Source organism: Molothrus aeneus, chromosome 3 (genome assembly GCF_037042795.1).
Source record: "Molothrus aeneus isolate 106 chromosome 3, BPBGC_Maene_1.0, whole genome shotgun sequence".
Lineage (NCBI taxonomy): Eukaryota > Metazoa > Chordata > Aves > Passeriformes > Icteridae > Molothrus > Molothrus aeneus.
In genome coordinates this window covers 54,821,290-54,837,004 of record NC_089648.1, presented here as the reverse complement: position 1 = coordinate 54,837,004, position 15,715 = coordinate 54,821,290, and the positions used below count along the sequence as shown (strand labels likewise).

The window sequence follows — 15,715 nt, the reverse complement described above, 5'->3', positions numbered from 1 at the left end:
CCATTTAGAACCCACCCCTCACTCCCCTGATATTCTCAAGAAAAACTTCCACATTTTTCAGAAAGCTGGGCAAACCTCTATGTTGTCAAGAGAATCTGCTGCAAAATTATTAGCTGATATGTATAAGCCATGGAAAATGAGTCCAAGGTCTGAAAGTATGGGAGAGGGAATTATTGAAAACATACAAATTCAGGTATTTTACACATGAACAAGTAGTCTGGGCTTCTCTACCCTCCCATCAGTAGAACCTCCAGGAAATGTGGCTGGAGATGTTGTGGACCCCTCATTGACAGTGCATAAGCACATCTCTCTGGACTTTAATGCAGTCTGCAATTATTGGTAACAGATCTGAGAATAAAATTAAATTTGTCAAAAATGAAGCTTTAAGAGAGTGTAAGAATGTGCAAATTTATACTGACTTTACTAGACAGTTTTAGAAGACATTTTGATGCACACATGGAGTGGTTTAGTTTTGGCATATCAAAATGTAGCATTTCAATCACTCATTTTTAAATTAACCAGGGTTAAGAACGAAGGAAGATGATAAAACTAATGCCAAAGGAAATGTTTAATTTAACATCAAAAAAGAAGTTTTGATGACCTAAGAAGATAAGCTTTTGTTTTCATGTTGCCAGAGTTTGTCCTCAACACTACTTTTTCTGGGTCAACACCAAGATATTTTACATAAACTTTGAAATTTAAGTTGCCAAATCAAATTTCATTTTATTTTAGTCCTAAAGAAAGCATTTCAGTATCTTCTGACTATTAAATACATTTCCTGATAGACTGTGAAATACCGTCAGCATTTAAAGATCATTTTATTATTCAACTTTCATATAACTTTATTTTCGTTTATTTTTCTTACATTTCTCTTTTGTCAGTTATATTTTTTTTTTTTTCTGCAATGAGGCCAGTCAATTTTCAGTTGGTTTCCTTGCCATTATTCTTATTTGGCCTTCATATACATCTTCTGTTATATTTAAAGCAGTTCTTCGTATTACCTCTCCTTATTCTTTTATGTCCATATTTCTTCACCTCATCCATTCACTGCATCTACTTGGGGTTTTCTATGCAAGTAGTCCAGTTGAGGTGTCCATGCATTTACCCCAAAGGAAAAGACAAGATATGTGCAAAAGCCATGAAATTAATGAGAATAAGTTACCAGAGGAGCATTTCTATGTCAGGATGATCTGTGCCTGTCTTGTCTAGGTGTCAAAGGAGCTGCTGTGCAGCTCTGCTCTGGTGGTCTTCCTGGTTACAGTTTGTATTTCCCTTGACAGAAAGACTTGTGAAGGCACAAGTTGCTGTCAGGGCTGTGGGAAAGGGAAGAGAAGGAGCTAGCCATGCATTCCACTTAGAAGTATGAATCAAAGGCAGCTCTTCCTCATCCTACAGCTTCTTTTCACCCAGGAGTGCCAAACTTTCACAGCTATGTTTGTCCCATACAGGAACTGTTGGTCAACTTGAATGTCAGGTTTAGTGAAGCACTAAGCTGGAAGGAACATCATCGTTGTCTAAGGGAAATGCTTATTGCTCTTGGTTTTGGTGCTACACCAGGGACATAGCTGATCATCAAGGAATAAAATGAGGGTAGTGGGGCAGGAAAGTCCTGCGTATATTTTAGTTACCTAGACAAGGTCAGGGCATGGTGCAAAGGTCAGCATGATGGCTCTCACTGCTGGATAGCTTCATGCTGCCAGGCAGGGTTTGGCCAGGTTAAGTAGCCTCTCCCAGGGCATGGGTCTGGAGCTATGCAAGAGTTCTCCTCTGGTGTCATAAACAAAACCATCCTGTTTTGGGAGGAAGAGAATTTAGTAGTGTGTGTTGCATGTGCTCAGAGCCATGGATCAGCAATCATCAACAATGAGGTCTCAGGGTGAGCCCTTGCCGATCTTCATCACCGGTGGAGTATCAGGCAAGGAGTGATGCCAGTTTCTGCTCCCATTGCTGGAGCCCACCTTCATGGCTGTAGCCTCTCTTGTGCCAATGCTGGCTTGGCGTGTGATCATGTCCCAAAGTTCCATCTGGCCTAAAATATCCTGTGATTCTGTCCATTTGAGATACAACTTCATGTTAGGCATTCTCTCTCTTGTGAGGTTGTGCTTAGCCTAATTACAGCCCTAGATATTTTTAGATTTTTTTAAGCCAATACTTTCATTTGCGTGGCACATGATTTTTTTCAGATTCATTTGGGTTACTTTTTGAGAATACAGTTTTGAGGCCCTTAATTATTTGTCAGTTTTCTCTATTTGTTTATATACTTGCTCAATCCTATTGCAGTACTTCTCCTTGAGATGCCTTCTAAGTGTTTTCAAGCACTTAGATATGTTCAAAGAGTATTTCATAAGTATTTTACCCCATACAGAAGTTTACATTTTAACAGCAGATTAATTTCATAGGGAATGGCAGACTGGTGTCATTATAAGTCCAATGTGTGGAAAAGGATTTGTACTAGACCTTGGCTGCTTTTGAAATAACCATTAGTTTTGAGGCACCTTACCCTGGGAAATTTCATCCATTCTGGAAAGCAGATTAAAGTTTTGTGTTTGAAAGTAAATCCAGAAAACTAGAATTTCTCAAGGTGTCCTCAAGTATTTGTATAATTTCCCCCTTAAGTCCTCCAACACCAAAACCTCCTTTTTCAGGTAAAGATGGGGTTCTGAATAAATTCGGCTTAACCTCACTGTTGTGTGGATTGTGTATTTTGGACTATCCTAAATTCATTCTGCCTGCCAGTCAGATTCTCCTGATGTAAAAAACCTGAGTTTACATTATAAAACTGTAATTGTCTCATGCACACTTCTTTTTTACTTTGCAGTTAATGTAAGTTTAATAATCTCTTTCTGATTCAGAGCTGCAGATGATGAGTGAACATATAAAGCAGAGGTGTGTTGTTTCCTTACACACTCATCAAAGTGTGAAACAGGAAAGGGAGTGTGGGAGACAAGTTTGTTCTGCTCTGTGGGTTCCAAACACTTTCCATTTTATCTCTGCTGTGTTATTACATTTGGAAATGTGCAGTAAATTCTGGTTTTTTTCGATTTCTAATCTGCTCTGGTTTTGTGCAGGCCTTGGAGAGAGGGCTTTATCTGGGAGTTTCTTTCTTTGTGATTTGTGGGTTTTTTTGGTAAACATAGTTGGCAAGATCTTTTGGTCTTTTTTTTTTTTTTTTGTTGTTTGCATAGGTTACAAAGGGAATTGCAGAAAAGGTTCTGCTCTTATATTTTGGGAATGATGGTTTTCCAAAGTCATTAAGCTGGGTTAAGTTGTTGTACTATGTCCTCCAGAAGACCAGCCCTTGAAACCTAACTGAAAACTTGATGAAGAGTGGGCTGTTGTGGTTTTTTTTGTCAGGACACAGCACCAGTGGTCTGTGATGTACACTAACTAGCAGCTGGTTTCTGGATGAAATCTGATACATTATGTTGATTTAGCAATCTCTGTTATTGGGAACCTCTTTTCACAAAAAGCTTTTCTCCTCACCTCCTCTAATAATTACTTGACCTAATTTATTACCAGCTTTTATTTCTACTGTGTATAAATGGAAAGAATGTTATTTTTGGGAATATGGGTCTAGGGGTATTTTAGTGTGCTTCCCACTGTGGTTGGTCAAAGCCTGCATGTGACGTCTCTGCAGGGCCAGTTTGCAAAGCCTTGCTCAAATGCCACTGGATTGGAACTGATTCTGAGAGCGGGAAGCAGCAGGGTCATCTTTAGATTCCTTTTGCTTTGTGAAAGCCTGTGTCAACAGACTCATAGTGCTCTCTCCATGCTGCAAGTTTGTGTGCAGGGAGGTGATGGAGGCCCAAGTCAGGTTTGACACACATGGGTACTGCGAGCAGGTTGAGCAGCGCTGCCTTCCCTGTGATCCCTGGGACCATGGGCCCTGGGAACAAGCAGGGAACCAGCTCTGTCACTGCTTCTGCCTGCAGCCTCCCTCTGGAACAGGGGCTTTGTGCGACTGAGGATGGACAGGACCTGTGGGACAAACTCCACACAAGCATGGAAAGATATCTGTCTTTACTGCATCTTTCTTCTCAGTGTTTTCCTGTAGCTTATTTTCTTTGGAGTGCACATATTTTATGATTTTTTAAAATTCCTTCTACATTAGAAAAAACTTTTTTGTTTGTTTGTCTGAGGTATTTTTTGAGTAATTTTTAATCTTTCTCAAGTACAACTTCAATAAAATGTGTTTGTGAACCTAGGCTTGATCTGAAAAAGGATGGCTATTCAGAAAATTGAAATTTTAATTTACCTGGACTGATAGATCGGTGATAACTGATACATTTTGGTATTTCTTCATTTTGGTTTTACCTATGAAAGGGTTTTCTTTTATATCCAACTGGGAAACTAGGATTGCTTTAGTAAGCATGTAATATTGGAAAACTGCTACACACCTGAAAAAATATGTAATTGTTTTGAAACTTCAATTTTTTTTTCTCATACTGTTTTTTAAAGTGCAAAGTTTTGATTTTTTTACTCTTTTTATTGATATGAAAGTAATTCTGGGAACCTTATCTTCTATAACATGCATATTTGTATCAGTTTTAAAAAAAATTGGTCAAAAATTATGAATATCTATCAAGTCATCACATATACCTAATGGATTAATCTATGGCTGTTAAAATTATTATTGACGGTTATTAGATTGCTTGCTGGATTACTTCAAGTACTTGAAACATTCTTGTGGTTATGTGCACCTAAGAGTATGTATTTTAAAGAAGCCACAACATGGTTTATTTAAACTTGTACTGACAGAGGTGATAAAGCTGCAGACAGATGAGAATGGGGTGGAGATGATAAGAAACAACAGCTTTGATCATTAGTAGAGAAAAAAAGGAAGTCAATTAAATGAGGCACTGGGATAAAGCAAATTCAAAGGAAGGTTCAGGACCTTGAGAAGAATAAAAATGTTAGCTAGGTCTGTTGGGCTGGAAAAGATAAAAGGTGAGTTATATGTACTATGTACGCGTTGTATCCATAATGATTGATTAATGATACTATATTAATTTTGGTACATTTGAAATTTTTAATCTTTTACATGTTAACATCTAAAATATTCAAGGGCTTTGTCCCCTGCCTAGTTTCATAGAATCATGTTGTCAATTGTGACATTCTCCAATTTTTCTGTCTCACTAAAAACCAGAGATGTGTCATGTCAGCCCTTCACCCTTTACAGTTCTTCCCTTCTGCACAAGTTCCAAGCAAAAGGAAAAGGTTATTTAAATAAATGTTCAAAATTAGCTGGTATATAATTCTTGGCAAAGAACATTGGGTTTAAAAAATGCAGTTTTCCTGAATGCTGCCAGTAGCAGTTTCTGCTAACTTGGTAAAGCCTCAGGTTCCTCTAATAACTGATATATTTTCATTGAAAGCTTTGAATTAATATCATATTTGGGGACAGAAATGATATATATATAAAGTCTTGAGGGGATGGCTGAGAGCACATGTGAGAATATCCAGGTGCCTTTGGCTGGTAGAAAGCAGTTGAGAGGTACTGCATCAGGGGATGTTAGGGAACTTAGGCTGGATGAGATATTACAGCATACCAAAAGAAATCAGAAAGCTGCTGGGGAGTACAGGTTTGGAGCAGGAAGGTGTGATTGGTGCCAAATGTCTCGGTTCATCAAAGCATAGCAAGTTTTGCTGTTCTCAAGAAGGGAATAAAGCAAATTAGGTATGTAGGAAGAAGTCTGAAAGATTCTCCTGGGCTCAAAACCAGGATATGTTTATTTGAGAAAATATTGAGACTCTGGGGAGATAAAAGCCCCCTATTTATTGACCAGCAATTAAAGCGTGCATGTAATTGGATAATTACTATAAACAGTAGGATTCTTCATGCTTTAGCTTGTCTGGTGCTGTCACACCCAATGGTATTTGTCTCCTAGACAATTTTTAGCGCAGACTCTTACTGGAAAGTGTGTTTTGCAAAGAACCGTTTGCCTTCCAGGGGCAGTCCCAGAGTTCACTGGTGGCTCCCTTGGCAATTTCACATCCTCTCAGCTTTGTGTATCACACCCACAGCCGCTACCCGTAATAACCTCTTACCAGGTTCAGTGGGTGTGAATTCATTGCCATTTACAGATAGATCTGTTTGGTTTTCACCTGCACAGCATCCTGCACATGCTGGTCATGTGCATGTCTAGTACAGTCCAGTTATGTCTGTGTCATTGGAAAAAAAGTTCTTTGGCAACAATTTTTTATGTGCTTGTTTTTTTGATATGCTTGTTTTTTGTCGTGCTGAAACAGCTTCTTAATTTTTATGAAAGTGGTATTGTAATGAGAAAAGGCACTTTTTAATGCAGTTTTAGATCTTGAAAAGTTAAGGAAAGCTTGCATCTCTAATTGGGCAATAACACTTGAAAACAGCTTGGTTAATAATTTAGGTTTATATAATATAATAATTTAAGTTAATAATTAAACTAATTCAGGTGCAGTCATAAGTGGTTTTTGACTCAGATTCTCAACCAAACTGCGATATTACAGTTATGCTGAAACCTTTGGACAGGAGCAGGTACACAAAATAGTGCTGTTTTTTGCTATTTCTTTGTGTTGCTGAAAGTTTGGTTAATTTAACAAATATTTGGTTAATTTATCAAATTTTTAAAAATTATTTTTCAAGGTAAAATAGCCAATAACTTCAGGGAGATTTATAAGAAATTGCCCTGTGTCTTACTAATTCTATAACTTTCCAACTAGGAGAGAGAGCAGTAGAAAATTTTTTTTTTATTTTTGTCTATCAGTTGTTTTCAAGCAAGCAAGACTTCTTTTTTACAGCCTGAAGCAGAGGATGAAGCTTGACCTCCCTGAAAGAACTATGCTTGTTTTTCTTTTTATTTTTAATTTTTTTCTGCTATTGACAGGCCGAGTTCCGATAACAGGCGCCACAGCATCCGGGAGAGGATGTCCAGCAGCAACGAGAAGGGGAGCCTGGCCATGGAGTCCACCAAGGAGACGCGGTACTGCGCCGTCTGCAACGACTACGCCTCGGGGTACCACTACGGGGTCTGGTCCTGCGAGGGCTGCAAGGCCTTTTTCAAAAGGAGCATTCAAGGTAATAACCTGCTCAAGTGAGTCACCTTTACTCTTTACTCTTTATACTCCGTCTTGAGGAAACTCAAAGTACTTGAGATTCTAGCCTGACTCTGGGACAATGACATTTATTGGGTTTTCATTAGCAGTTGTGCTCTCCCACGTAGTTTTAGCTCTGTACTTGGTGAGTGCTTTTAGCAGGTATAAAAGATGTTGTTACTTAGTCCAATGTTAATGAGGAGAAGCAAAGCTTTTCTATATCATCCTTGCTTTAGGTATATCTGACCATGGTGGTAGTGAGAAATTTAATTTAAAAATCCATATTGGACCAAGATGATCACTCTTTCAGGCTATGCATATCTCTCCTCTTATCCAAGGCATTTTTGAGTATTCCATGTCAGATGATTAATTCCTGCTGATTGATTTACTAATCTTAATTTAGTGCTCCATTAGCCAGATGTTTCAGTTCAAATCTCAATTCCTTAAAGATGCTAGATGTCTTTTGAGAGCCGGTATTGAAAAGGAATGTTTCCTTGAAGAAATATTATTTGTGTCTGTCAACAAAGCAGGGCTTTGAACTATACACAGAATGTTTTGTTCACAGTCTTGTTGTGGTCAAAAAGGCTAGTGGAGTAAAGGGCATCTAACAAAACCACTGTTAATTACTGTGACAGAGATAATTCTTTCCTTAAATGCCTGTCACTTTGTGGAATGGATGGGGTTTTTTTGCTTTGTTCAACATCTCTTAAAATGAGTAAGAAGTAATTGTAATTCTGCAAAAAATAGAGGTACTGTTCAGTATCTAAGATTCAGAGAAGAAAATAAAACAGATTTCTTCCTTTTAAACAGAAAACTGGTAAAGTGCTGTGCTTTATTTAGGTTTCTATAGCTTTTAAAATCTCCAGGTGACACATAGGCACAAAAATTTCTGTTGCCTGTTTTACTGAAGGTAGCATAGTGTGGAACAGTTTTACATCATATCACAAGGTGTGATTATTGCCTGTTTTGTTGCATGACTAGCACTGAGGTGAGTTAAATAGGACTTCCAGCATTCAGCTCAGAATCTTCCCCCTTGAAGGAAAAAAGTGAAAGAATGATGGAGGGGTAGACATTGATGGAATTATTTGAATGACAATGATTAGTTAGTAGTTACTCATATTTCTATTTGTCCAGACACACTGAAATGATTTTTAAAAGAACGAGTGGTTAGAGCCAGAGGTCAGTAATAAGCAACACTGAAAGGAGAAAGGGTGAAATTCTTTTTTTTCTTCACATCAGAGTAATTTACTTTAACTTGTGATGTCAGGAGAAAAGCTCCCTTATTGTGTATTTTTTATTTTTCCTTTTCAGTTCCTCTGGCCAAGAATTATTCTTAGACTTTTGAAATTATGTCCTTGTGCTTGAACTGAACTAAATCACAGCAAAGTGGAAATTGAAATAGCCTTAAGCAAAAGTAAGAGTTATCGAGTAATCGTGCAGCAAAGATCTTCAGTGATTGGCCATTGTGGTAGAAGAAATGAATCCATTTCATTGAGTTTCTGCTGCCAGCACTTGGTGGTTTTGCCCTGGTCTCCACATGGACAAATGTTGTGGTCCACCACACTGGATCTGTTTTCTATTTGTGCTACACTAAAGACTTGTTAGTAAATTTGCTTCTTGCTATATATATATATATATATATATATATATATATATATATATATTTAACATAATTTTTAAGTAGATAAGCTTTTAAATCTTGAAACTTAAGTTTCAGTTTCCAGGATCCCATAAAATGTCTTTCATGATCTATAAGTCATGTTTGCTCTAATTTAAGCTCCTTGCTTCTTGCCCTATCCCCTGTGGCACAAAGAATGCTTATTGCAACAACCTTTTACATAGTTGAAGACTGTTATCATATCTTTTCACAGTCTTCTCTTTTTTAGACTAAACAAACCAATTTCTTTCAGTAGAACATACTTTCTAGCCATCTTATCCCATTTCTTAAGCTCCTCTGTACTTTCTCCAGTTGATCCATCTCTCCTTGTGATTAAGTTAGGGTAAAAAAATGACATCCATAAGTATAAAGAAAATAATTCAAGAATATGAGTACTTATGAAAGAATTGTAATCATTTGATCACAGAGGGTAAGAAAAGTTTTCTGAACTTTTAAAGTCATAGCTACCCAGTCTTGATGAACTAAGGTAATTTATGAATTTTCTACTGGATTTGGAAGAGATCTCTATTTCTGCAGTTACATGTTCTTATTGAACATGTGTGCAATTTATGAAAATGAAAGTAATTTTTAGATTGAGAATAGATACAGAAACATGCATTTACCTTGCAGATGATAATAATTTTAAATATTCTGTGATCAGATAGCTAGGAATGAATGCTACTTATGTGCAGGTATATTTATAGAAGAATACGTGGACTAAATATTGTTGTATATATTTTTGATTTATTATATATACTGCATTCCTAAAATAAATGGGAAAAAATTCCTGTGATTTATATGATCAAACACTGTTGAGGTACACAGAACTTTTTTGTGTAAACAAAAATAACCAAAATGCTTTAAGCAAAGATTTTTGTTGCTTCAGCAAAGATAACTGTGCTACTTTGTTCTTTGCTAATCTGTATTTCTCAATAAATATATAGATGCAGACATAATTTCTGTACTTCTCATCAGAGATTTCATAGGAGAGTTGCTGTAATGAACCTTGATATTCCTGTTAGACTGTATACAAGCATTCTATATTGTTCTTAATAGAACCACAGGAAAATGTAAGGACAGATATGAAAAAACTGTATGTGGTAATGAATTACCTCTGTTATTCTCAGTGATATCTGAGGTATCTATGTTTACCTGTGTAAGTATATACTGAAATTTTATGAAAACTCACATCTACATTCAAACTTACCTGAGGTGACAATATTCACTTTTATCCAGGGGATCTGGAATGTTCCTGGTAATATTTTGTGAGTTTTAAATGCTAAGGTGTTTTTCTTTGTTGTCAAGTAGATAAAGCTTAAGATGTAACCTGAATTAGAAATTGCCTCAATATGTGCAAGTTTTCAGTTTTGTTTAAACAACAGATGGTTTGCTGAAAACCTGAACTGCATCCTGAAGCTGCCTATGTCAGTCTATTTTGTTAGTTTATGTCCCAAAAGGAATCTGAGACCTTGTTTTGAGAAACCTCAGTGCAGAGTATTATTAATGTACAAGCTTTCAGGGTAGAGAAAAGTCACAGGACACCAAGGATACCACGTTGCTTGGTGATGGAAGAATGCTTTACTCTTCCCCCAGCATGTGTAGCCTTCAGAATTGTATTTAGTTGAGAGACCTGATTTCAGAAGCATAAAAAGGAGCCACACCACAGCCCACTGTACTTCTCTCCTAAAATATTTATGAATTTTAGGACAAAGAAGGGCCATTAGATAAATAACTCTCTTCTCTCAATATGAACTTTATATGCTATCCATCTCCAAAGCCCAGTAACTTGATGGAGGTAAATATTTTAGAATATGCCCAGATTCAAGATGCCCACGGGCTCAAGCATTTTTTTGAGCCATAATGATGGCTTATTCTAATGATTTGTCCTCCCATATACTAAAAATCTACCAAATTAATGTATATTACTCTACCCCTTATGTGTCTTTGGCTTTTACATCACTTTCATGAGCCAGTCTTAGTTACTACTACTATCTTTCTCCTGTGGAAAGTTCTTAAAAATTAGGTCATCAAGTCATCAAATCACCTTGATATCTTAAGTGAACTAAAATGTTTCAGTCTCCTGCTGTATATCTTTCTATCTTCTGAGTCCATTATCTTTGCACCTTTACTCATTCCCCCACACCCATAACAGCCTGTCTAAAATCTGGATGTCAGAATTGGATGATATATTTAAACACGAGCCTTACAAATGCCATTTACAAATTAAAAATCCCCTTGTGACTCACACATTCTTTCCCCCTTCTAATTCCCTTGTTTTTTGGATGGCCACCAAGCCCTATGAGACAGGAAGGAATTACTCATACCACCTCTGACAAGCATCCAGCAAATGCCTACATATGGGTGTCTGCAAACCCCCAGAGGGAGCACAAGAGATTCAGAACAAATCAGGAGTAAATCCTTATGTTACAAGGTATCTTGATCCCAGAATTGCTCAAGCATTTTAGAAATCACCAATTCTATTTCCCCTTCATGTGCCTTTCTTATGTTTTTCAGGTGCATCTTCTCTGCTTTTATTCACAGCTTTTGCTCATATCTGGGATATTTCACATATAGTCAGTTAAAAATTATTCCATGATGGGAGGCATTACCAGAACAGGTTGGCTTCTGAGAATGGATGAATTGCTGAGGAATTCCAGAGGCCTGCCTTTAATGTCTTGATCGGAGATATAATGGTCTCTAAAGTACAGGAATTCTTGAAGCTGGGAAGTATTTTGCTTGTGTGCCTTGAACCTGGATTTTAATTAGCAGTTATGCCTTCTGACCATCAAGTGGGAGAGTTTTGGCAGTAGACTTCGAGTGTTACCAATTGTTTTTATTTGAGAGTGATAGAGCTGTACTTTGTTGAAAGTATGTAATGTTGAGAGGGGTGGTAATGTATACATATTTTCATGTTCGAGAGAATTTTACTGGTAAAACATGTTAGTAAGTGAGTGTTTAGGTAATGGTAAAGTGCAGCAATTGCAATAGTGTCAATCTGGGAGGTTTCTGAGATCTTCCTTTTAATTTTCCCTTCTTGTCTTCTGTTTTGATGGTATTTTTGTAATCTGTTTTAAAACAGCTCAGATCCTGCAGCCAAGAAGGCAGAAACTCCCTAATAAGACTGCTTGTACACTGGTACTATGAGCTGTCAGCCAAACTACAGAACAGGAACCTCAGTGAGTTTAGCTGAGTTAATCACAGCCAATCAACAGGGAGCTGCAGATGGGCATCTGGCCTCAGGGTAGAAAACACATGGTTCCAGTTGGAGATGGCTGTTGGAAGTGTGAAGGCTGGAAAAGGTGGATTTGGAAATTCTATCTGGGTTTAGCTGTCATTGAGGCTGCTCTAACTGCTGGTGGTCAGCCAGGTTCTTCTGAAACTTCTTTTGATTTCTTTTTGTGCATTTAGTAGTTTTTCTCCAGTGTTCCTTGAGGTAAATATGTGCTTTGATTGCATTTTTTGGCTCTTGATTGCATTCTCTAACATGCATTTTTAATTTCAGCTATGCAATTTAGGGTGATCTCATGTCAGAAATTTGAGTGCTATTGAAAGGCAAGAGTCAGTACCTCTTTTTTTTCTAGTAAGACAATTTGGAATGTGGTACTTTTCTAGCAAATTTTAAGTGCTGCATTCAGCATGGATGTGATAGTGGCTTAAGATGTTTGTATCCAGGATATTTTCTTACTTTTCAAGGCCTAAGCAAATCAAAGAGCTGCAGTGGACCCTGAGCTCATCGTTCTGTCCTGTGATAGGATCAACTTCTACCAATTCCTTATATATGTTGATCTGCTTCTTAAAACCTGTAGCTTGATCCAATCTTATCTTGAAGGCTACTGGGAAATTTGAATCTCCCTGTCTGCAGGTTAAGGTCATCACTTCTTTTCCTGAGAATCATGCCACAAAAAAAAAAAAAAGTGTTCTCTTTCTTTCTGCAACAACCTTTAAATCATGGAATTTTGCTATCACACTTGAAAAAAAAATTATTCTGTTTTACCTAACCTGAGGAAAAAAGGTTTATTCAACATTTTCTCACAGATGTTGTTTTCTTGACTTCTAATTTTCTAGTTATTCTGCTTTGGAGGTTCTCCACTTTCTACTGTTTCCTTTTTTCCTTGAAGCATGATTTCCTTCAATATGGTGTTTCACAAGTACTGAACAGAGTAATATGATTATCTTGCAAACCCATCCATCACATGGTATCCATCACACTGTAATGTTTGCCTTATTTACAAAAACATGATACTCTTCACTCATAATCAATGTGTGATGCAGAATAAAGTCAGGTATACTTTTCTGCAGAAGAAATAATTTCTTTTCCTCATTGTTTTGAGCATATGATTACCCCTATTTTAATGCAGAGGTTTCTACCAGTCCTTTGTACTTTGTGCTTTTGTGCTGTTGTTTTCCCATGTGCTACCTCCAGTTTGCCAAGGTAATTTGGAATTCTTATTCTGTACTCTCCTGCCATTTATTTCAGTCTGGCTAGAAGAGTAGTCTGGCCTTTCCTCTGTTCTTGTAATGCATAAAAATGTCATCTACAAATGAATAACAATTAATAAAAGAAATACTCCAGATCACAACCCATTTGTGAGGAATACATTTGGCTGGATTCTGGACAGACACTATGGAGCCTTATTCAGTATCATCTTCCATTGTAACAGTGAACTCTGACAGTTCTTCTCTGACACTGATTTTCTGAAGTCATCTGAACTATATATTCCTAGCTGACATATGATGTGCCAATGTAGGCAATATTGAAAACATTTGTGAAGTTGGGCAACACACATTGATAGAAAGTAGAGAAATGACTCTTATCTGATTTTATAAATGGTCACTTGTTTTTCCTCTGCCAAATCCAGAGTTCTTCCTGCTTCCTAGATAGAATTCCTGGCTTTTATAAGCTGTTCTTAATGTACCCTGTATTATCACCTTTAATGTTGTTTTACTTCCTCTGGAATATGACTGTTGTGCAATATCAAGCAACTACAACAAAAAATTAAACATTATTACATGTTTAATAAACATTATTACAAGTGTTTAGTGAATATTTTATCTGAAAACTCACATTACTTCTAGCTCAGGACTGGGACTTTCAGCAACTCAAAATATTCACATAAGAAACAAAAGCACTTTACATTTAGAAACTACAAGAGAACATGCAATTTTTGTCTTGCAGGAAAGTGCTAAACAGTTCCACTTGCTTTTAGAGCATGTGACAGATTACACAGCTGTTCCCATTTTAAAATGTGGCTAGAGATATGCAGGACAAGAGACAAAGATACCTCATTTGACCCTTCTGATTATAAAATGGGTGACTCTTCATACTATAGGGCATGGATGATGTTAGGGTATGAGGGAGCAAACCAAGGATCACAGATTACATATAAGTTAATTAAAGAAGGGTATAACTAGGTTGTGCTTTGCAGGAAAAAGTGGTACACAGGCAGAAAACAGTCTCTTTTTTTTTTTTTTTGGTCAAAATACTGGTATCAAAGAGCAGTATAATAATTTAGCACACCAGCTGTTGCCTGTAGTGAGGTTTTAGTTTTACAGATTTCAGTGCAGAAAACTCAGTTCAAAAACCACCACACACCTCCTTGAAAAACGTATGATAGCAGGAACCATGCAGGTACTGAAGATCCAAACCTGATGTTATACCTAGAATAAAAATAGAGAATTACATCGATTTTTTAAATAAAATTTGATGGTATTTTGAGTACTCGAGAGCAATATTTTTAGCTTCTTAGGCTCTTTATAATAGTTGTGGGAGTTTTCTTTAGGAGAATTCTACCCCTTCCCATTCTGGCTCAAATAAAATGGGAAGCTAAAAATACAAGAGTTTCATTCAAAGTCTATGGGAATAAGATAGCCATGACATGCCTATAACTCTCTCTGAAAATGCTTTTCATCTCTGGAGAGATCATATTGAGATGGTTGTGAGTAATACATTGTGGGAGTTTTTCCCTTTAACACAGCTGTTGTTTTAATCATGTGCCAAGGACTTAAAACAATTGTGATTTATCAGCTAGGGAAACAGAAACTTGATGTCATACTCCTTGCCAGATTTTGTAAGATTGGATCAGTATTTTTGTCTATTTTTATTTGTCATGAGGAAAAAATAGCCTTTCTGTTTTGTTATGTTGTCTAGAATTAGAAAATTGGATCAGGGTAAAAGTAAACTTTACACATGGTATCACAATCTTGAAATAGTAGTTGAAGCACCAAATTAAATTTTAAGATAAGGCCAATAATAAAAACGTCAAAATTATTTGCTTGAGTAGAAAATATAATTTAATATTTATAGATTTATAAAGTTAAATAGTGACTTTTTAAATTTATATCACTCTTTCTCAGTTTATAAGTTCATGCATTATAATACTGGAGAGATGGCAGCAGGCTTGTAATCCTCATTCCCATTCTCCTCATTTCTTAATTTTTCCTGTTACTATATGGAAAGGTTTAAGAAGAGCTTGGTATCAGCCATTTGGCTGGAATAACCTGCTCATGTGAGCAGTTACAGCTGTACCTAAGTGAAGACAAGAAGATTCCACTAGAAGGCAAACACAGCCTGTGAGCTCCATGACACAGCTTGAGGGCATAGCATAGAGTATACAAATTTTAACCTCTCTTCCTCTCCCGTTCATCAGTGGTTCTGTGATTGATGTCTGTCAATGCTCTCGGGCATGTGGTGTGATTGTTGGGGCTGTCCTGTGCAGGGCCAGGAGCTGGACTTGATGATTCTTGCAGGACCCTACTAACTTGGGATATTTCATAATCTTTCCTTATGGTATGCAGAAAAAGAGGACTTCCTCACTGGATGCAAATGAAGTATGTTTTACAGCCTTCTAGACTCTTTTCCTTATTGTCATGTTACTAATGTTTTGCTTGTTTAAAACCAGAAAGATTAATCTTCTCAGCAGTGCTGAGTAGTTGCTAAGAGAACACAAATTCCAAATCCAAAGACCTTATCTGAGAGTAATTAAGCTG

The 15,715-nt window shown here is 36.9% G+C and overlaps 1 protein-coding gene across 1 annotated transcript in view; it reads left to right on the top strand.

The window, feature by feature from the left end:
* ESR1 (estrogen receptor 1) overlaps positions 1-15,715 on the top strand; it is a 179,337-nt gene that overhangs the window by 98,974 nt on the left and 64,648 nt on the right. The window contains 1 exon segment of the mRNA XM_066546961.1: positions 6,864-7,054. Coding sequence (XP_066403058.1) covers positions 6,864-7,054 — 191 coding nt within the window.